Raw genomic sequence first — 23,480 nt, 5'->3', positions numbered from 1 at the left:
TTAATATTATTGTATTTGAGCTGTCAGTTTGCCTCCAGAAGGTGGTTGTTTGTATAACTAAAGGGATATGAATATTGACTAAACAGCCCCACAGCATATACTTACTATTTGATAATATTTTGAGCTATGCAACAGCTCTTCTTTCCTACTGGTCATAACACACAGCTTCTGCAGTGCTTGACTTCCTTGAAACCGTTGTGCTTTTCTTGGTCACATTGTTGATGGTAATCTTGTAAAAGGCTGTAGTTGCTCTAATCTTCATACTAAACAGGGTCTGGAGATTGAGGAATTTGATGGTGGCTGAGGTCCACCGCCATTTCCTTTTTTATCTGCAAATGCAGGTCTTGTTTTCTGAAAGCTTGTTGGGGTTCATGGTGCAGAAGGTTTAGATTTAGAGGATCGGGTTTTCAGTGAAGCAAGAAATTACACCCATTGCTTCTGTGTTGAAATGTAAATATCTAGTGTGTGGCATCAGAAGTATCTGGTGGGTGTTGGAGAGCTTAATCAGTTCTTCTAAGGGAACCTATGGGAAAGTTTTAGAAAGGCTGGTTGGTTTACATTTTTAAAAAACATTTTTCTTGACACAGTAGTAAAGTGTGAAGAATGATGAAGGAGTGTCGTGATGGTCAGCTAAGTCCAGAGTTTTTGAGACTTGCATTGAATTGAGGAGGGGGACGATATAATGAAGTTGAGGATTTCAACTTTGGAATGAGTTTGTTTGGTTTAATATACAGGGGAGCGCTGGTTCCCTGCTGCTGCTGCCTCGGGCAAGGAGGAGCCCCTTTAAAAATTGTGTAGCGCTCCCGCTTCGCGGGACGTGCTTGTTTGCTGCTGCTACCTGGGGGTGGAGGAAAGGCCCCTTTAAACATTGGGAAGCGCTCCCGTCTCGTGGGACGCGCGAGGTCGGTGCCCGGGCAAAGCCCGGGCCAAGGGCGGCCCGTCCTTCGCCCCTCATCGCCAGGAAGAGGCTGGGCTGTGCCCCCCCCCCTCTCTTTAATTCTTCCTTGGGGGGGCCCAAGGGATAGATCTACATATCAACGTTGACTGAATGGAGATCTTACTAGGAGGAGAAAGAGGAGCCTCAGTCATCATGGGCTAGGTGATGGTGTATTGAAAACGCCACAGTTCTTACTTGCCTTGCCCTAGCTCCTGGTAGGACATCAAGTCCCAGGAGTAGTCCAGGAGCCCTTTGCACACCAGGGGGGGCTGGCTGGCATCGCAGGCACTACAAAGTGAACCGCAACGCCCCGGGGGGGCTCGCCAGAGCCCGAAGGAGGTCGGGTTGGGCCACCGCTCCTAGAATTAAGAAAAAACTTGGAGGCGAAGTGGCCGCTGATGGAGTACTGGACATACAAGTGAGAACGTTTGTTACCTTTATATGACATTTGACCTCACTTCTTGAGTAAACTTGCAATCAGCGATTATCGACTGTGAGTGTGTACTTGAGCTTTGTGGCTAAGCTATCTAACTGGGGCAGTGCTGGTTTTGGGTATAACTATATGAGGATCTGTGGGGGTTGGTAAGCTAACCTAACAAGTATTCCTTGTTCAGTCCTACTTCTACATAGGAATAAGTCTGATACTAAACAAAGTATGGGTAAAAGAAAGCATTCAACATTGAATCACCCCCCCAAATTTAAAAGATAGTACATCTATATTAAAATACATTTCAGGGGCGATGGGGGTGATAGATAAACAAATCGCTAACGTAGAAGAAAAACTGTTGACACCTAAAGAACATACTAGTCAATCACCAAAGAATACTGGGATGCATAATGATTCCAACCATTGTGATCATGGGGGTGTGAATATGGAAGCAAGGCACACAAATGGATGTATCCAAAATAACTTGGATTTAATCTATACTCCGGATGATCTTTCTCCTGTAGCTAAACGCCCAAGGAAACCGGTGGTAGGGACGGTAGATAATTTCCCCAAAAAACTGTTAAAGAAAAACCCAGTAATCACTCTCGGTAGACAGCCATTAAAGAAACCATCTCGAAGGAAAACCTCAAGTAATCCAGTAGACACGACTCGAACCCTCCTTGCAAACCTCTACGAATTAGTAAATACCTTAAAATCATCAATTGAGGCTTCACTGGACTCTCTGACAGAGCGCTTAAAAGCGGTGGAAAGTAACCTTGAGGCAGGCCTAGAAATCATGAAGTGTCTACAACCTGAGGAAGAAAGACTCTAGAACACCATTGTTGACCCCAAATCTTGAGAGTAATATACAACCTTCCACACAAGACAGGATAGATGAATTACATTTGACTTCAAAGCCTCTGACTAATTTTCAATCATTACCAACAATACCAAATACTAGCCATATACCAACAAGGACAGTGAATAATATTCTACCTATGGGTAGGATAAATCAGCCCCAGAAAAATTTAGGAGGGGATCAACGCAGTGGAACAAGACCCTCAAAGCCTCTATATATGCCAAGTGACCTCTTACATCTTCCCCCGGAGGCAACTCCATATGTAGTGGTCCTGGCTAATGTTCCACCTGTAGCTGACCAACAGCGGGAACCATGGACAGCCTTGAGGAATAAGTGTCTCAATTGGATAGGAACACGCTTGGGCTTTAGAATGGCGGGGCCTCTCTTTGATGATATAAAAATGGTTAGAAGAGCTAAGTGGATAGGAAGCGGTCAGAAAGTATTGGAAGGAGACTGCGTGGTTCTTTAATTTAAATCCCCAGACTTAGTGGATAGAATTATCCGCAAATTAGGGTGTAGGCAGGCTACTCATCAAGGAATCTCTTTACTACCCTTGGGATTCTTCTATCAAAGACCTGTGGGGCATAATTTTAATAATCCACAATCAGCATGCAAAATACCCCTAATCAGTCCTGACCCCATTCTTTCTTGTAACAGATTTCAACCTCTTGCAACTTTAGAAGGTCTAGATTGACTTAGTATGAATAAGAAAGATACATTCTATGAAACGGCGCCGGAAATAAATACAGAAGGGCTTAGCATGAATAAGAAAGACATAGCTCCTGAAGTGGCACTTGAAAGAAATATAGCAGGGAGACAGTTAAACGAGAGAGACCCCCCTTCGACAATAATTCATATAATAGATGGTGGCATATCCCCCCCAACTATAAATAAAGTATATTGCCAATCCCAGCAGAAACCGGAAATAGCTCTACTCTATTGGAATGTGGCAGGCTTAAATAATAAGATTAGTAATGAGTTCTGGGTGAATTTTATTGAAGATTTTTCATGCTTATGCCTCCAGGAAACCTGGCTAATAAATCCTGTTCATATAAATGGTTCTAAAACATTCCATACACCAGCTGTACAGACCAAACATGGCAGGCCAAAAGGAGGCTTATGCTCATATATATATATCCAATAAGTTGCCGTTACAGAACCCAAAGATGCAAATTACGAGATTGCATTACCAAATGATTGAGAGTAACCTGGACCAGAAGACTCCGCTAATAATTATTAATTTTTATAATAATGCACCACCAGGAGAAGCCCCCAATATTCTAACGGAGATGGGAGAGGATTTAGAGAAAATATGTGTAAATAATAGACTTGAGACCCTTATCATATGGGGTGGTGATTTTAATGTCCACCTATGCAAAGAAACCTCAGAGAAGGTATGCGGCTGGGATACTGAAGACATTGGCTTAAGGCCTCATTTTTCACATAATATCCAAGGTGATGCGATGAACCTAATGGCCCAAAAATATAACTTGTCTTTTGTAAATGAACTATATTTCGAAGTTCCACAGTTTAAACCAACTTTCAATAGAAGGGGTGCTGACACGATTATTGACTATGTTTTAATGTCCACCCATTTTGCACATTATCTTACCAACTATACACTTCATGATATTGCAATAAGTGATCATTTCCCTCAGAGTCTGAAATTTTCACTAACTCCCTCTACATCGGCAAAAGTGGATAAGGTTGTGTTGGTAAATGGCATCAAACTAGCCCCGCGCAATGGATATACATTGCGATGGTCGCAGACAGATCCAAAGGCGTTATTGAAACAGCTAATACGTGACCACAATCAAGCCTTTGCAGGCTGCCTTAGTGATAATATAGACCCAGGAAAATGCTTAAGTGCCTTTTTGCAGATAACGCAAGGTGTGAAAGAAGCTCTTACGATTAGAATGGGAAAGGCAGGACAGAAAAAGGAAATGGGTTGGTTCGATCATGATTCCCCAAAGCACACAAGAGATTAAAAAAGGCCTTAAGCGTCCCAACAAGATGCCCGATCGAAATACGCACGTGTAGACAGGAATATAAGATAGCCATAAAAAAAAGGAAATCCATTCTGAATGGAAACTTGTGGGAAACTTTACACAAAGCTGGCCTTACAAAGGACAATATCCTCTTTTGGCAAATAATAAATACTCCTGTGCTAGGGGACAGACATGTCCCTAGAATGGAAATTGCAATTTCGGAAGAGGACTGGATTGAATATTTTTCTAAGATATATTGTCAGGCCAGTGATATAGAGCCAACGGATCCCTTAATGGGTTCAGGTGCTCAGGAAGGCCCACGTGTGATCGTAACACCCCAGTTTAGTCTAGAGGAGGTAGTGGAAGCCATAAACTCAAGCAAAGCGGGGAAAGCGCCGGGCCCTGATGGTGTTCCGGTAGACTTATATAAGGCAAACACGCAAATATGGGGCCCCTTATTGACGCAGACATTGAGGGCTTTCTGCATACAAGATCCACCATCATCGTGGCAAGACTCTATTATTGTCCCTACATATAAAAAAGGCGATTGCCTCAACCCAGCTTGTTATAGGCCAATCTCCCTACTTGATACATCAGCTAAATTAGCGGGGAGAATTATTTTGAATAGACTTCAAACATGGGTGGAAGAAAATGGCATTTTATCTCCAGTACAGTATGGTTTCCGCACAGGAATAGGTACGGTGGAACAGGGCCTGAATCTAAGCATTATAATTGGGAAGTATACAAGGATTAGGGAGGGTAATTTGTACTTGGCCTTTATAGATCTATCTTCAGCATTTGACTGCGTAATACATGGGAAGTTATGGGACATTTTTAAGTAGCATAGGGGTAGAACCAACAATAATTCAGTTTATACAGGACCTGTACACAGGGTGTAGAGCAAGAGTAAGGTATGGGATAAGAGGGGAATGTACTAGGCCTTTCGGCATACATAGAGGAGTACGCCAAGGCTGTGTACTAGCTCCACTCTTGTTCTCATTATATATAATTAATTTAGAACGTGAACTGATAAGTAAATGTAAAGATCTTCCCAAATAGGTAACAGTGCTGTCCCGGCGCTACTCTACGCAGATGATGCAGTACTTATGGCCAGGACTCCATTAGCCCTCCAAAAACTTTTAACCACTTGTATAATTTTTATGACAGACTTGGGACTTCCCGTTAACCGCTCTAAAACTTTTATAATGAATTGCGGTAGGAAACCGGGTAAGACCTATAATATTACTATACAAGAGGGAAAAGTTGATATAGCTCGAACATTTTCATACCTGGGTATAATGTTTGATAAACAGGGTTCCTGGGCACACTGTGTGAAAACGAAAAAAGATCAGATCATCAAAACAACAGGGGCCTTGATTTTTTTTTCAAAAAGGCTAGGGGGGATTACCCCGCATAATATGGTAAAAATCTATAGAGCTAAGTGTATCCCGGCTGCTATGAATGGATCAGGTATTTGGAGATACACTAACTGCAACCTGATCCAGACGGTGGAAAATGACTTTCTGAGATACTTGTTAATGGTACCAAATGGCACATCGACATATATTAGTCACGCAGAACTAGGGGTCTCCTTTCTAGCTGACTTAATAAAGATACAGCCATTATTATTATGGCAGAAAGTTTGGACCTCTGAGCATACTGGGTTAAATAAGACAATTTTATCTGATTGTATGGCGTCAACATATTCTCTAACAGTCCCTTGGCTGAGGTATATTATGACCTTTTTTGAAAACATGGGCAGTAAAGTATATTATACAAATCCAGAATTACTGGAAAAAATTACCAGGAAGGAATTGAGGGCCTTGACATTGAAGCATCTAGAAGAACAGCGATGGGAAGTAGAATCAAAAAAGCGTAGTGTTATGTCTAACCAATTAATCTTGTCTACGGAGGGCATGCAGCCCTATTTGGTAAATGTGGTAAATCCTCAGTATCGTTTTGTTCTTACAAGATTAAGGTTAGATACTTTCCATTGCCTAGTAACTTTTCCGACCATGAATGATTGGAGTACAACCTTAGGGGTATGTCCTTGTGACGCAAAGGCACCCCAAACTACGATACATGTGGTCCTCTTTTGTACATTTTATGATAAACAGAGAAAGCGCCTCTTAATGCCTCTTTTAAGATCGATTAATTTGCGTCAGCGTCGTATTGCGTACATTAGCTTACAGATTTTATCTTCAAATGAAATGTGTGGAATTCTGGCAATTTTTTTATGCTCTGTAATAACTGCAAGAAAGTCTATGGGTGTTCTGGTGCCAATCTAACTAGGCCATTTAAATATGTGTGAATGGACAAATTAATGACATGTATTTTATTTTTGCTATTTATTCTTTTATTCTATTTATTGTGCTCTTATGTATAGACGTTTTTTATTTGTTACTTTTATGACTTGTTTGAAAGTCGAATAAAGTTTTGTACTACTACAAGGGGAGTAAAGAGAGAGTTTTTTGTGTTTTTGTGTTTTTGTCACCTGGAAGTTTGAGGTCTTCAATGAATGTGAAACCTGACTTATGAATGGATCTGGGCTAGGTCAGAGGTTTCTACTATGAAGTTCTTGTTGTGACTGGGGTTTGAACTGTAGGCAGCCTTGTAGGAGGCTCTCGGGTATGTAGACTTGAGAAAGCTTGAATGGCTTCATTGCTGCTGGTTTACCCTTTCACACTAGCGAAATCTGAAGAGCCTGTTTTCAACAATATTAGATTCCTGGGCATCAAGGGGATCTTTTGCATTTGTATGATTTTGATGCTAATCTTGTGTTTATCGAGAGTATCTCTGTCATCCTTAAAGTTTTCACTGTTAACTCTGTGACTGAATATGTTCTGGTGCCATTAGCATGTTTTGGTTCAGAGATTTTTTTAATGTAGCAATTTAGTTGAGAAAGGGCCAATAAGTTATTGATTTGAATTGGAAGCTTTACCTTGGTTTAAATTCTTGGCACTGACAAGCTAAGTAATGATTCTGCAGTGGTTTCCCACCTTGCCTTTTAAACATCAGACATTCTGTAAAGATCAGGACAATGATGACAAGACTGGGTGGAATATTCTCCTCAATGTAATCCTTATCAACTAGAAGCGAGCAGTGGGAAAACCCGCCATTTCAAGCTTGGGTATCTCTGACTTCAATCTCTCAATGCTATAGCATAGGCGATCACAGACCTTACAGTTAGAGAATTCACAGGGATGCCATATGAAAGAGTAGATTGCACTGGTCATGATTACTACTAATCACCATCTTCCTCCTGCACCCACCTCTCCTTTTGATACCTGAAAAAGGTGAATCCATGCAATGGTTGGGTTTAGACAGATAATGAATGCTAAAACTTTTAATTTAGCGGAAAAGAAGTTTGTATCTTGGTAAGCAACAAATGACAGAATTTTACCATAGACCTATCACAACAGGAATGGGAGAAATTTACTTATAGGTTTTCTGGGAGTAATGTCCTTGAATAAATGCTCTACTTAAGTAGGCCTTTTAGGCGTGGGTGTTGAATAGTCTCCCTGTCAGTGTAGTAGCCTGGATTATTCATTCTTCAAGATCGGGCTGACACTGCTTCTGTTTCTATGTCAACTTTATCTTAACCAGCACGTCACTTGGATTCCCTCTGAATGATCCACCTTCTTTTTGATTGAGAAATTAGAGAAGAGATGTAGGGATACACTTCTGTATGGCCTGGCAGCCATAGCCAATTGAGCTTTGGGGCCGCATACCTGCTTTTGGGTTTTCACAGAGGGTATTAGGATATTGACAGTGGAGGGCAAGAATGTGTATCACACTATCCTATAATTAGTAAGTAACAAAACGTGTTCTAGTGTCCAGCAATTGTACTGGTAAATTCCCATTTTTTAGTCTGCATACAGGAATACCCTACATTTGAGTCCAGTGTCTTTCTGAGACACAGCAGGGCTCCCAGAGCCCACCCTAGGTGAAGGTCTAATTAATGTTAGATCCCATCTTACAAGGGTTCAGTGAGAGGTTGCTTAGCAATTCAGTGTAGTATTTGGGAAAAATTTGTATTGGTGAAATTTATTTTGCTTGATAATATATGGAAAAGAGTGTCAAAACAAATACGTTTGGTCTTTAACAATGTATTGGAAGCATGGTTATTGTTTAATGTGTCACAGGTACTGATAAAATCAATAGTCCTCCATTATTTATTGTGTGCTGCCCTTCCAAAATCTGTTCTACTAACATTTCATCGATTATCTGCAAGGTCCTCATTAGGAGAAGTTTTAAAATACTGATTGGTATATTGTCATGACGTTTACTGTTGGGTACTGGTTTGCCAACTGTATTTGCTGTGAAATTTGTGAATCTATGCATAGCATTTAGCTTGTGAGCACTGAGTGTAATTTTTAAAACATGTTAACAGTCCTGAATGGACAATAATGTATTGACTGATAGTATGTGTGTTACTGAGTTCTGAGATTTCAATCCACATCACTTCTGCGAAGGGGACTTGGACTACTCTTCCATCGCTACCTTCAAAGTGAAGGGATTATGCTACATTTTCAGTTTAGGGTGACAATAACCAATGAGCCATTGTTGAACAACATGAGTTGAAACAGTTGCAGTCCAATAACCCTTAAATGCTGCTGGGACCCCCAGAATGAGACCTCATGCAGGATATATGCCAAAAATAGGTGGAGGTTCTGGTCACCCTGTTTTTAGTGTATGAATAGCCATACACCCTAAATAGCGATAATAGGGCATCTGCCAAACTCTAAATAACCCCCTCTGATTTTACATAGTACAACAAAGCACTCATGAGAAATATAAATGCACAATGATGCTTCATTCAGCAGGATTTGTAGATTTAAAAAGTGTTTCAATGAGTCATCCTTGTGGACAGGAAAATAACTATTCAGATAGCGTATACATCCTTACATGAGTATATTCAATGAAAACCTAATGTTATGTAACTATCTCTTTCTCTAGATATTTGAAGTATACACTGGATCGTTATGTGGAGAACGATTACACCATTGTTTATTTTCACTATGGGCTCAATAGTCGCAACAAACCGTCTCTGAGCTGGTTACAGAGTGCTTACAAGGAGTTTGACAGAAAGTAAGTTCCCTATATATTTTCTATGGGGCCTCTTGTCTATGTCTTTCGTTAATCACATTTTATAAAGGTCTACCTTTTATTATAAAAATACTCTCCATTATTGGCATGTTAGTGGTGTATGTATATCATATTGCTAAATGTAGAGTAATGTTTCAGCTATCAAATTCTATGAAATATTTTAATCTGATTTCATTAAAGTTGGCATATTAATGCATTCTTTGTATGACATTTTCAAAAGACATTTACTGTATCAAGCTACTGAACTACTGATGTTGCAGATTCAAAGCGGTAATACAGCATTGTCCAATATAGTCTCGATACCTGTTAAACAAAGTTAGAAATTAGGAAACACTTTGGACTCGTAAAAGCGATCAAAGTGTAAGCAAACTTTAAATTCTAGACTCTCATTGATGAGCTTCTAACTGTTCATTTGAAAGGATAACCCTGAATTTTATTATTTTATTTCCTTTCAGCATTTGTGTATGTTAGACCTAATAAACTAGGACATTCAGGACCTTATTATGAGTGTGGTGGTCTGGACTGCAGTCCTGGCGGCCAGACCGCCAGCTCCGCATGGATCTTAGATTCTGGCGGTGGCGGAGATTCTCATCTGCCAAGGCAGCACTGCCCTGGGGTTTACGACCTTGTTCTCTGCCAGCGGTTTCACGGCGTTAGCACTGCAATGAAAGGCTGGTGGAGAACAGGAGAGTTGGAAGAATTCTCATTTCTGGGGTAGCAAATTCCATAGGTATGAGAAATTGGGTTGATGGTTGACTGAGGGTGTGAGCCCTGGTCAAGCAACAGTTCCAGTTCCTGGCAGGGTGAATAACAAAAAGTCACTGAGTTAACCTGTGATATACTGTGGGTAGCTTGGCACACAAAAAGCAGTCAGGCTTAACTTAGAGGCAATGTTTAAAGAATTTATGCAGCACACAAACAGCAATAAAGTGAAAACATAACACAAGACAAATACCACAACAATTCAGAAAAATAGAGTAATAAATTATTTGACATGAAAATAAGAAAAATCTAATCAGTAGAACTGGAGTTAGGAATTTCTAACGTTTTTTTGTAAAAACTAGCCCTTAAAAGATCAAAGCTTCAACTGCAATAATCTTGACACGCAAGACCATGTCAAAGATGTAAAATGTGGCCGACCATGAAGGAGCCCGGGTCGGATGCAAGAAGTGGATTAGGCCTGCTCAGAGCTTACCTTCGGACTGAGAAGTTATAGCTCAGCAGGGCAAAGCTGTAGGCAGTGTCCGAAGAGAGAGTGTCATGGTTGGGGAGCCTTGGGTTGAAGCCGCATTGAATACTTCTACACTTGGGTTTAGTGTTTTTTTTTTTTTTTATGTTTTTTGGGGAAAGTCGAAAATCTACAGCGGGATAAGGCAAGGGCCTGTAGCCGAAGGCAGTTCCAGGTGCTTGGGATACCCCTTTGGCAAAGGACTGCTGAACAGGACTTCCTCCTGGGGAGAAGACTGGAGTGACAGTAGCCATGAAGTCAGGCTGACTGGTGATTCACCTTAGGCAGACAGACAAGCAGGTTGGTCCATGTCTCCTATCGGTTCTAGGGCAGTTTTTAGCCAAAAATATCATCTTTTCTGCTACCATTTTTTTCTTTCTAAGGACTACTGCAGTCTTGATGTTGGTGCAAACTGTTGTTTGCATCAGAATTATATGTATATCTGCTGTTCAAATACTTTGAATCTGTATGTCAACCCACCGAGCTATGTTGCAAGTGATGGGATTTTTGATGTTTTCCTTCTGCGTTGATGTGCACAACAAATGAATGTCCTCTCACATGCCAGCATTTTGTGGAAGATTACTTCATCCGCAAGGCTCTTTCTTTATTCTGTCCATCTACCCACACCTTTCGTCCCTGTCGCTGGTTCCCTCCTCCCCCAGGAAGCCACATAGAATACTATTATCTAGAATAGTTAATTATATCGAGATGATGGTGTCTTGAAGTATAGAAAAAAGTATGTGTGCATGCTTATATATGTGTATATATATATATATATATATATATACACACACACATTGTGTTTGGGGGTGAAAGTTCCTACAAATGAATTACACTTATGTATAGGTGCAATTTGAGATCTTGATGTTGCCTCTCGTAATGGTTCTACAAATTATATGTGTGCATGGAAAATGGGATTAAAGGGCTGTTTCGTTTCTTATTTTTCTGTGTTTAACTCAGTAAGACAAGAAAGACACTTGAAATACTAAATAAACTTTACTGAAACGATCTTCAAATACAGCTATTTGCGATTGAGTTGTCACCTATTATCCGAATTTCTAAGGTTTATCTTGTGGTATATGCCAAACGGTCTTAAAGCACATTTCAATAAAAATATCTGAAAGCAAAAATGAACTTGTTTGCTTTCAATGAAGAGCTGCGGGCAGTTAAGGAAAGTTGTGAGTAATGGAGTGACACAGCTTATGCAGGCACTACTGATAACACATGAATTATATAAATTGCAGTTTCTACTCCACTGGACCCAAGAGATTCGAGAGGAATCGACCTCACGAAATGGCTTTCTGTCTAACGAGGAGGAAGGAAAACGTATCTACTCATCCTCTGTACTGTGAGCCAAAGTAGGCGATGTGCAGTAGCGCGAGACAACACATAATAAAATGGCAAGCTGTTATATGCTGTACCGCAACTGCCACAGTCTTGATTTTTGGTGTGAACTGTAGTTCACCTCTGGATCGGGATTACAGGCCAGATGTACGAACCATTTTACTGGTCCGTTTACGACCAGAAAAATAGATTTTTGCCATGTACAAAAGGCAAAATGCGTTTCTGTAACCTGTCAATGAATCACATTTTCCTTTTGCGATTAGATATTAGGAAGGGGCGTGTTAATGGCGTCCCTTCCTAAAACGAAATAGCACTGGCAAGTATGAATTTTTTGCGGCCAGGAATGCGGTTGCAAAACATTTGCATTTACTACCAACTTCAAGTTGGTGATAATCATTCGAAAACGGAAGGGGTCCCCATGGGACCCCTTCCTCTTTGTGAATGGGGACGCAAAACTTTTTTCACAGCAGGCAGAGGTCCCATTCACCACTGCCTACTCTGATAAAAATAAAACTTTCAATGTAATGCATCCCATTTTCCTTTAAGAAAAACGGCCTGCATTAGAAAAAAAAACTGCTTTATTTAAAAAGCAGTCACAGACATAGTGGTCTGCTGTCCACAGCATGCCACCATCCCTGTGAGTGCAGCCATTCCCAATGGGGTCGCAAATTACAACCTACTTCATGAATATTGACAAGGTAGGTCATTTGCAAACCCATTGGGAATCGCAAACATTGTACTTTACACAGTTGTACATTTTATTGTGCGGCTCACAATTTGCGATTCCCAAACGGATCGCAAATTGCGAGTCGAAAAACAAAATGTCATACATCTGGCCGTACCTGTGCTCTGCTAATACTGTACAAATCCTGTGGGTTTTATTCTGCACAAATGTTTCAAATTATTCTGAAAGTCCCATTTCAGGGAAGGAGAAAGTGTGCTATTATTGCATTCCCTCATGTTTGTCTGCCACACCTTCTAATTTTCTTCTCTTCATCCTGCAGCCCCACCAGCCCTCTTCACCCATTTCAAGATACTGAAATGATATACAGAATTAAACGGGCATTGGTAAAGCCTATAGGTCTGGCTATAAAAACTGCTAATGCATTCAAACACAGGCATGCACAAGTGTGCATTTGGTTGCCTGCATTTCATGTGTCATTCAAGTAAACCGCTGCTTTAAGGTCTTATACAAGCAGCAAGTGGCATAAAAGACCATTTTCAGAGAGTGTAATACCGGCAGTTGGGTTCATGTCATGTATTAATGTTAGCAATCTTGTAGTTAGCTGGTTAAGCTAGACAAAGGTTAGTCTTTAATCGCTGCTTGTCCTAATAGAAGGTCACAACCACCACATAGCAATGTTAAGTATGTCCAGTGATTTAAGTGAGTGGAATCTAATGAGAATGACATTCCCAATCATTTTTAATTTTGCAAAAACACTCCCCCTACGTTTTCATGAAAACAACAGTTCCTGTACTGTTAATGGTGACCTTCAGGTGTCTCTGGCTGAACGAAAGGGAGGTAGTTTCTTAAGATGTGAAGCTAAAGGAGAGTCAGACGGGGGAAGAAGAAACAAGTCTTCTCACCAGGGTCTCCCTTACCTAAAAGAAACAGGAATGTGTTGGTTAATCAGCAGATCTAAAGACTGCTTAGGAGCTAGGATATGGCTTTAATCACTGGGAGTTATTTGAAGCTTTGTGGTGGCAGATGTACTTTTTGAGTGGATACATATAGGCCAAGAGCCAGGACCCCAAATTTAGACCATTGGTATGACTAGTGGGGGGGATGGTTTCTAACATGATTTTCTGGCAAGGTATGGATGCCTAGAGATGGAAAATATGTGATAGCAAGTCATCACTCTTTGCCTTTTGTCTGATATTATTGGATTAGCAACCATAGCTGAAAGAAAATAATGGCTTTCATATTTTTGATAAATAGCATACACATTTTTCATAATATGTGAAAAAATCTAATTCCACCACATTGGTTAAATTCAATACAATGTAATGATATAATTTAAAAAATAATTGATTATTAATTGTAATAATAATATAGTCCTTAAAATAATAAAACGTCATTGTATCATCATACATTGATATAGATTATATGCATACTTGTCACATCTTATATAGGCAGTGTATGTCATGAGTGGACATAAACACAATGTTATCATTCACACGTGTCATCGTCTTCTTCTGAATAGGTATCATCATTCTCTGAGACTTTGATTTTCATTGTTGGGAAGTCTGCACGTCAGTGCACTTGAGGTCATTTAGACAGCAAACATGTTGATGACTGTCTCTCTCACCCTTCTTTGTGCAGAATAGGTGATATCTCAAGCCATTCACGTAATGGACGGAAGATTTTGGTGCATCCAGCAAGCACGAGAATTGCTCCAATTTGTCCAGTAGTTCTTCAGAGAGATCCCATTTGTCTCCGAGCTGTGACAATGTTTCCTATGTATGTCTGTTGTCAGAGAGGATTTTGAAAGCACTTACTTTTCCTTTTCCTGTAAATGCGCTTACTGTGTCACATCTGGTAAATGTATGGGGATCTATCATAGCTAGACAAACATTTTCACCAGGAGTTGAAGTTATTTTCCCAATGTCAAGGACTTGAATGCGTATTTTAGGAACAATTTAGCCATGATTCTGTCATGGAATCCCAAACACATAATAAACGCGTCGGTGTCATCTGAGCTTATCATTACTGTCTCATAACCCTCATTAGTAGCATGTGCAGCATGCAGCAACAAACGACCACCTGCTTTTTAGTGTGTACTGTTGAGATTGGGCACTTTGTGGCTCCCTTCAGATGTGATTTTGTAGCATTTAACTTCACAGTTTGCGAACAGTGTTTTAATTCTCAAGTTTTACAAAATACTCTGGTTTCCTCCATTCGTTAACAAGAAATGTGATGAGAGTTGTTTTATTCCTTACTTGGCTTAGGGATTTCCTCCAGTGTCTGACAATCTGGGAAGGTGAGATGCTCTGGAACTGGTGCCTGAGTTCTTCCCCTGTGATTGTCCTTTCGCTGTTCTTAATAGACGTCTCATTGCATGTATCAAACACAGTATTGATTCTTTAACTCATGTTTCCTTCCCCCAAAGCCAGGGGGAAGACAGACATAGTCACCTCACCAAAGTTTGATTCCTCTCCTTTTACTCTCTGAGCAAGAACCAAACCAAATCCAGGTATTGCCTCAGAAGTAGTAACGTGTTTCTGCAAGTCTGTTGCTAAAATAGCTTTGTTTGTCTTTCGCAACAGACCTTCTGGAGTTGCTAAAACCCATGGTATTGTCTCAAGGGATGAGAGTATGCATGCACCATTTGAAGGTTCCGGTTCTGTGCTGTCACAATAATTCAACCTACTAGTGCTTTGTCTGTTTTTATGATTGTCCTGCCATTGCTCTTCACTGCCTTATTCTTGTACATTTTAGTGAAGGTTTTTAGTTTGTTCATTTTCATTGGGTCATGAAACTTCTTGATTCTGGATACATGCTCAAGTTTGTAGTCTGCATAACACTGTTCACCTATTTTATGCACCTTCATTATGTCAGATGGTGCCGCCCACCGAACTCATTCCCTCCACTTTACCGCCAGTGCGGTGAAGCCCCAACCGGCCCTATTATGATTTTTTCACTGGGCCGACGGGCGGAAACTGTGTTTCAGCTCGCCGGCCCAGCAGCCAACAGGGTCTTTACATTGGCGCCGGCTCCTAATGGATCCAGCGCCAATGTGGCAGTGCGACGGGGTGCAATAGCACCCGTTGTGCATTTCACTGCCCGTAATTCAGGCAGTGAAATGCACGATGGGGCTGTGAATGGGGGTCCCTGCACTGCCCATGCTCTTGCCAAGAGCATGGGCAGTGCAGGGGCCCCAAGTCACCCATTCCGCCAGCCTTTTCTGGCGGTGTAAACCGCCAAGAAAAGACTGGCGGAATGGGACTCATAATCTCCAGAGCAGCGCTGCTTGCAGTGCTGCCCTGTTGGATTTGAAATGCCAAGACTGCCATGCTGCCTGGTGGCGGCAGCCTGGCGGTGGCGGCGTTTCATCCGTGGCATCTCTGACAGGGTCATAATATGGTGGGTGGACCGCCACTACCGCAGCGGTCCACCCGCCATCCGTGAGTCCGGCGGTCCATGTACTGCCAGACTCGTAATGAGTGCCTATGTCTTGAGATGCCTTTCTTGCAGTGGAGAGACTGAGATCATGTGGCCCAACAAATGGGTTTATTCAGCTTTGAACCAGACTAACAGCTCTTGTAACAGTATCTTTGTCTTTTTCAATTCGTGACTTATGTAGGTGTGCGTGAATAGGATCTGATCTGTTGGTATGAACCATTTCCCTTACCTCACTCAAAAGGTGCTTCTCTGTTCAGCTGTCATGATATACTTTCACAGCACCCACCTTGAGGTTGAACCTTGTCGTACCACCCGGAGTCTATGTGTCTTTGTTGACTGTTACCGCTATCGCTTGATTGACCGGAATTCGTCCAAACGGATTAACATATGACAGTTCAACTGAAAAGCATCCGCTGATGAAGTTGTGGTGTAGGTCTGGATGTTTCACTGCAAATAATATCATTTCGGCATAGTATTCAAGAAGATATCTAGCGTAGTTCATCCTGTCATGTGCAAAACACCATGGGATCATAGAGTTATGGAAGTAAGGTGTACATGCCAATTTCCTTCTTGAGCAGCACGCAGCAGAGCCAGCAAGACCTTTTCAAAAATATCCACATACGACATCCAAAATGCAGAGAGATACCCATTGTCAGGACTAAGATGTTCCAGGAATGCATCCCAAAGCTGTTTTACTTTGGCAAAGGCAGCACTCTGTAAGAGGTCATCTAATCTCTCTTAGCAATGGTCTTTTGCAAAGTAATTGACATCCTCAATGAATGAGTAGACTACCTGCATGTACTCTTCGTAATTCTTCTTCATTGAGGGGATAAAGTCCAACCAAGCCACTCTCAGCATAGCTTCATACACGCACTTGTGTACTCGAACTGCACAATTGTACATACGACCTTCTAGTACTGATGATATTGATCCTTCTGCTATCATGTCTGTTTCAGTTCAAAGGTCGTGAAGGCCAGCGTTTTGAAAGCATTTTCCAAGAATGGACATGACATTGCAAATGGTGTGAAAGGTGCTCATTCAAAGAGTGATTCTGTTGTACGTTGCTTTATGCTTCCACCCAATCTCAGTTGCTTTTGCATAGAGAGCTTGATCTACGACCACTACAATTTCACCAAATGCAGTGATTCCCTTATTTCTGACTGTTTCAAATTTTCAGAAATATTTGTCAACTCAGAACAATTTGCTCATTTAAGGTAGCAGCAAGTTTCTGAAGACACAAGGCAGTATTATTTTCTTGCATTTGTGAATATGAAAGCCCATGACCAAGTCTGGTTAGAGTGTGAATGATTTCAACATTGCCTGTCAGTGTTTTTACAGCAGATGGGAGCAACAGTTGCTTTGGGGGTTTCTGCTGGCCATTTGTGACTGCATATATAATGTCCTGACTGAATGATTTCATAAGTGAGACAACCCTTTTGAATAGCTATGTTTTTTCTCAATCTCCAGTCAGAACTCCTAATAGAAACCGTTTAAGGTAATCAGGCACTGTAAAAGAATCATTATCAACGTCTGATGAATGATATGGCCATGGTGTTCATGTCAAGTTTGTTTTAATCATTGTTCTTATGTGTGATGATGTTTGATCAATGATCTTGTTCATGTCTGTTGCCTTACCCTTGAAAATTGATTATTCTCTTTTCAAACTCTGGTTTTCTCTTATAATGTCCTATAGCATGACACTATCAGGAAGGGACAATAATTTTCCTCGGTTGTCTGGGAATATTTGGAGGCTGTCAACAGACTCGGAGTCCAGGTTTCTTCTAATATGCTTCTTGGTTGATTTATCTTATCCCTGTATTCCTCTGCGTGTCATAAGGGTTTCAAGCTTTTTAGTGAGAGTTGTCATGTGTACTACCTCTTTTTTAGGAATAATCACAGTTCTAATGTATTGAAATAGTTCATCACATGCTTCATCTCTTATATTTTTGTAGTCCTCATCGGTTTGATTGCTAGATGTTTGATATTCCTCCTTTGCTTTAACCCTTGTATAGTTCCTACAACAAGATGCATGAGAATGGGCTTCTACAGCCACTATGTCCCTACTACAAACTGCTATGATCTTTGAATTACAATTAATGGTTGTACACCCTGAAGCCTTTTATCAACTCTATGTTCCGTGGCTTTGATTAATTTCTCTGCCTTGATGTTCCTTTGTACCATTTTATCTTTCTACAAAATATACATTCTTCACCATACACATTTGACTTTAGTAATCTTCTTTTTAAGAGTTTACTCGTGCACTCACTCATTCCAGCATCATCACTGACACTTGCTTCAGCTTTTCGCTTAATAGTGTGTAAATCTCTCTTCATAGTAAACAGGCTCCTGCACTCCCTGTGTTAAAATACTTGGGGAACCGTGTTGCTTTCCACATTTCTCTCAGTGTCTAACAGTGGAATGTGATTCCTTACTTGAGCTGCCTCTAACAAAGTTTTCCATGATGAGTAGTCCTGCGGGCTTGTCAGCATGACTCCATGTTTGACATTTGACCATAAAATAATTATACAGCGGGTATCAAAGGGACAGGATGTACTCATTTAAGTCTTCTTCATGATGCTGCATGGTTATTCACCACCAGCTCTGGAAAAAGAAATTAATTTAAAAAAGTATCATTTTTTTCTTGGTGTACTTAATGTAATCATAATTATTATTACAATTCTCAGTTTATATAACCACATTTACTGTAATTGTCATTTTTAATAATAAAATTCACAATAATAAAAATTATGAAAAAGTGTTCATTTACATCAAGGTATCTTAGGAGTGGAGTGGTAACTCACAAAAGGCAAAGAGCTATGTCTTGCTATCACACGTTTTCCATCTGCGTCCATACCTTGCCAATAAATCATATTAGACCCCGTCCCCTGAAATGGTACTGATAACATGGTTGGCTCAAGGCCTAATATGGGCATTAGCATATGAGTTCTGGAGTGTGTATTTCTGATGGAAACTTAGAAAAAAAAGGTGGTAGTAGGTACATTCGGATTGCTTATTATTAAAGATATCTTTTTTGAAAGCACGTTTTATCTTCAATAGTAAATCTCTTAGCCCATTTTTCAACATCCCATTTTATATTGTGTGCAATGCAATTTTAAAATAAAGACTTGCATATTCACAGTGCTTTCAGTCACAGCCTGGGACCTCGTAGCAGTAGAAAAACACATCACTATTCCCCCAATGCCCCAACCAGGATTTAGTTATGCGACTGTGTGGACACACACATAGACATCGGCAGTGATTGTATTAACCAGCTGGGCTTTCATAAGGCAGAAGAGTGCATTTCCCATCAGTTACTTTGACTTTCATTTATTCTTTATTTAAGGTGTGTTACATTTTATTCGTATTTACCTGCAGGTGAAAGGCCAGCAAAATAGTTACAGATCATTGTGTTCTTTTCAGTCACTTCCCTGTCCCCGCCCCATACTCACTGACACCACTCCATACTCACTGACCCCACCCCTTCTGCAATCATAGTTCCTATAGTTTGTATGCCCTTCAGCCACTGCTAATGCCCATGGTCATGTTACAATGCCCTGCATATATTTGCAGTTACTATTGGTGTGTTTCAGAGCAGAGGGCACACTACTGCAGCACACAATAATAGTGTTAATCAAAAGAACTTTAGGTTTATCAGTTGTAAAGGATATAAGCATTGTTTGTGAATGCAATACAGGAACCATTTATTTTTGAAACACCCATTGTATCTGCCCTTCGTTCTATTGCACCATTGTTTACACTTAAAGATATTTTTTGCTGATATGCCCATGTCTAATGATAAACGTACTGCTACTTTAACTTACACACAAGAACAGACATCTGAAATTTACTCATTACGGAAACCTCAAATACTATGTGACAAAGTATGCAACAATTGCAATATCTGATGCGAAGAGAGGTAAACCAGTGTTTGCATGGTACCACTTTAATTTAGTATCACAAAGCAAAGCGGCTCCCCAGAGGTTTAAGAATCACTTCAAAACCAACTCTTAGCAAATCTAACAAACAATTAGTGGACAGATAGTATGCGATCTTGAAAAAAGTATACTACTGATTATTGAGAAACTGGCAAAGTCTTTGAATAATAGATCGTGGACAAGAGAAGCATTATGCTGCTAACAGGGCTTTGTTTTAAACTGAAAAAAATGATTAGCAGTAAACCGTTCTGTAATGAGCCATCACTATTATGTTTTGTCATGTATATCCAAGCTGGTAGTATGCGTTGAGAGGAAAGGTAATCTAAATGATCTTAAAAAACTCCACTCCACCCCATCCCGACTTCTAATAATCACACTGTGGATACTTTTACATGTCAGTAACGCCTGCCTGAGCAGAATAGTGTGTTTGCAATCAAATACATGATGTCATTTTTTAACAGTAACAGAACTTACTTACCTGAATGTTTAAATACCTCAAGGCATACTCAAACATTGCCAATTTAATAGATTAAGTGTGAAAAATTGGGAGGGGTGGTGCAATGATTTTTTTTTTCACTGAGGTGCAGCGTTAAGAGTTTAAAGACCGCTGAAATAGGCAGATTCAAAAATCGGAGAACAAGAATAATTACCAAACACACTTGAAAATATCAATTAAAAGTTGCATGATTATGCAAAAGAGATTAACAAACCTAAAATTAAGACATTTAAAATGGACGCTGATGATTATTAGCAAGATGAAGTATAGTTGTGGGCCAACTCATATGCTCATAAAAGACTTCAGAAAAAACAACCACATCTTCATTGAAGGAAAGCAGTCTTGCAGAAAGTGAGCTCTCCACAAGCAACAAAGGGCCAACTGGAAGTACTCTGCACTTCCGAAAGATAAAAACATTGGAAATACACACAGAATGAGATAGTGCGACTTGTTTGCCAATCCGCCACTCAGCCAAATACAGGCCAGATTCACTCGACTCTTCAAAACCAGAAGTGGAAAAAGAAAGAGACAAAACCAAGGAGCAGTAAAAATGCAATCTACGCAGCAACACGAAGATATAGAAGTCCATATTTTTAGTCTAAGCAAACAAATTTGTTGGAAAAAGAAATTGGGATGTTTACATTTATGATCAACTTAACGCTCACATATTTTACCACCATTCCAGATTTGAGTTCCGCAACCAAAGAAAGAAAGAAAAGAAGAATGCACTCCACAAGTTCGTTAATATCTCACCTTTCACATAAAGTGATAAATGCATTCGAAATTTTGGTACATCAGGATCTACTAAAACTTAGCTTTGACAGAAAATACTTTCACATTTATCTAAAAAAAAAAAAATGGTATCTTCTGAAGCTGTTGGCTGAAAATGATAAAATTACATGTTCTAAAGCTGATAAAGGTAGAGGATTGGTAGGGTTTAACACATACGAACATGTACGAAGCTAAAATATGGGCTGTTTGGAAAAGTATCCCACAAACTTTTTTTCAGAAAATGTTAGACAAGTCTAGCCAAAGCAATAAAAATGAAATGGATTTCAGGAAAAAAACTAAAGGTTCCCACGCAGACCAAAACTGTACATGCTTCCCAAAGTTTAGAAAACCCTAATGAATCAACGTTTTAGATCAGTAGTGTCAGCCTGTTGTTCTATTCATGAACCATTAGGAAAATACTTCAACTACTTTTCTCAAACAATAGCACATTTCATGAGGTCCAATGTAAAAGATACTACATCATTTCTAAACAAGCTATCATAAATCAAGATTGAGGCATTGACGTAAACACATTATATACATCTATTTCACATCAAGAACAAATTGAAACTGTAGAGTGGGCATTGCTGAAGTATGAAAATATACAAAGTGTTTTTGCTTGAGCTTTTGCATTTTTGTTTATACTGCAGCTACTTTGAATGGAAAGACAGAAAATGTGACTTCAGTGGGATGCACGGGGGCCCTGAGCTATGCAAATATCTTTATGGTTAAATTTGAATTGGATTATATGAACAATGACATCTCCTGGAATAATCATCTGAATCTGTATTTAAGATACATAGATTATGTTTTCGTTATATTATCAGGTCCACTCTCTGAGTTGCAGGAAAATGTTGTTGAACTAAATAAAAAAAAACTAAGTCTTTAGTTTACACATAAAATTGAAAAAAATTAAAACATTTTAAACTTTTTTTCATTTTTTTAAATGTATTCTTTGATGTGGAAATATACATACAGGATGGATTAATGCAGGTAAGGGTACACTGGAAACCCACTGATAAGATAAACAGTTTTTCTTTCTCTAGCTTTCATCCATATTCACTTGAGGCCTTCCTTACGTGCAATTCATGAGAATTAGGTGCATAACATCTGAGAGACAACCATTTCGAACAACTTTGAACATTTTGTGAATTAAAGGTGTCCCAAAACCCTAATACAAGATTCCGTAGATCGATTGAAATAAAAAAAACGTGAGCCTTTGCTAATATAACAGAAGAAACAGCTGCAAACTAAATTTACGTTATCTAAAGTTATCCAAGTTTTTCGCCAACTCAAATCAAATTTGAAATATAATTTTAAGATGCTGGCAATTGGTACAATGTGTGAAGGATTCCTGAAATTTGTATAGCGAGAATCCGTTATTCGCATATCAATGCTCGATGAATCTTAATCAAATCTTGACCAAACCCAGCAATCCATCAAAGGAAAAGAAAAAAAAAGGCACATTGAGAAGAATTCTGTTCATTGTAACAATGTGATTCAGGGGAATACAGTCACTCATCCACATCGTGGATATATAATCACACCTAGCCTTGACAGCGATAATTGTATTTTACACTTTCAAATGTCCTTGCCGATTAATGTATGTAGGTAAACTACTTGCAAAATCAGTTTCAGAATCACTGGACAAAAAAGTAACATTCAATCACAAGTTGAAAACATCCAGTGTTGCCACATATTAGCAAGAGCTCAAACAGCTACTGTTTCAAATGTAGAAATAATAACAGAAAGTGTGGCAATGGAGTCAAACTAGAATACCATTGTATGAAATTACTCCGTACAATGCACCCCATATTTTTTATAATCTTGTATATTGTTTGTTAGACTTGGCATCCTTGGAGTGGTCTCCCCTAACTTTTTGCCTCTGTTTCCCATGTTGTTGATGTGTGCTGGACTCTGTTTTTGTTATTCTGGGCACTTTACCACTGCTATCCAGTGCTAAAGTGCACGTGCTCATATGTAAAATGTATGTGTAATTGACTTTCCATGATTGGCATATTTGATTTACTAGTAAGTCCCAAGCACAGTGCAGGCCTCAATCGTCCTCGCTCTGCCAGCAACAGTCTCAATCAATTGCACTGGCTCCCGGTAGCTCAGTGCATCATTTTCAAAACACTCTGCATGACCCACAAAGCTGTTTATGGCTTTGGCTCCCAATACCAGGTCTCTAACCTTTGCTGGTATAGACCGAAGCGTCATCTTATGTCACTTGGGGATTACAAAATTCGGATCCCTAGAACCA

At 39.8% G+C, this 23,480-nt stretch overlaps 1 protein-coding gene across 4 annotated transcripts in view; it reads left to right on the top strand.

Moving 5' to 3' along the window:
• ARHGAP8 (Rho GTPase activating protein 8) overlaps positions 1 to 23,480 on the top strand; it is a 778,529-nt gene that overhangs the window by 393,874 nt on the left and 361,175 nt on the right. For all 4 annotated transcript variants that reach the window (XM_069228274.1, XM_069228273.1, XM_069228270.1 and 1 more), the window contains one exon: positions 9,171 to 9,302. In XM_069228274.1, the coding sequence (XP_069084375.1) occupies positions 9,171 to 9,302 (132 nt within the window). The remainder of the gene's footprint in view (positions 1 to 9,170; positions 9,303 to 23,480) is intronic.

Source organism: Pleurodeles waltl, chromosome 4_1, assembly GCF_031143425.1.
Source record: "Pleurodeles waltl isolate 20211129_DDA chromosome 4_1, aPleWal1.hap1.20221129, whole genome shotgun sequence".
Lineage (NCBI taxonomy): Eukaryota > Metazoa > Chordata > Amphibia > Caudata > Salamandridae > Pleurodeles > Pleurodeles waltl.
The sequence above is the reverse complement of the archived record's forward strand: the minus strand, read 5'-3'. Positions and strand labels throughout refer to the sequence as shown.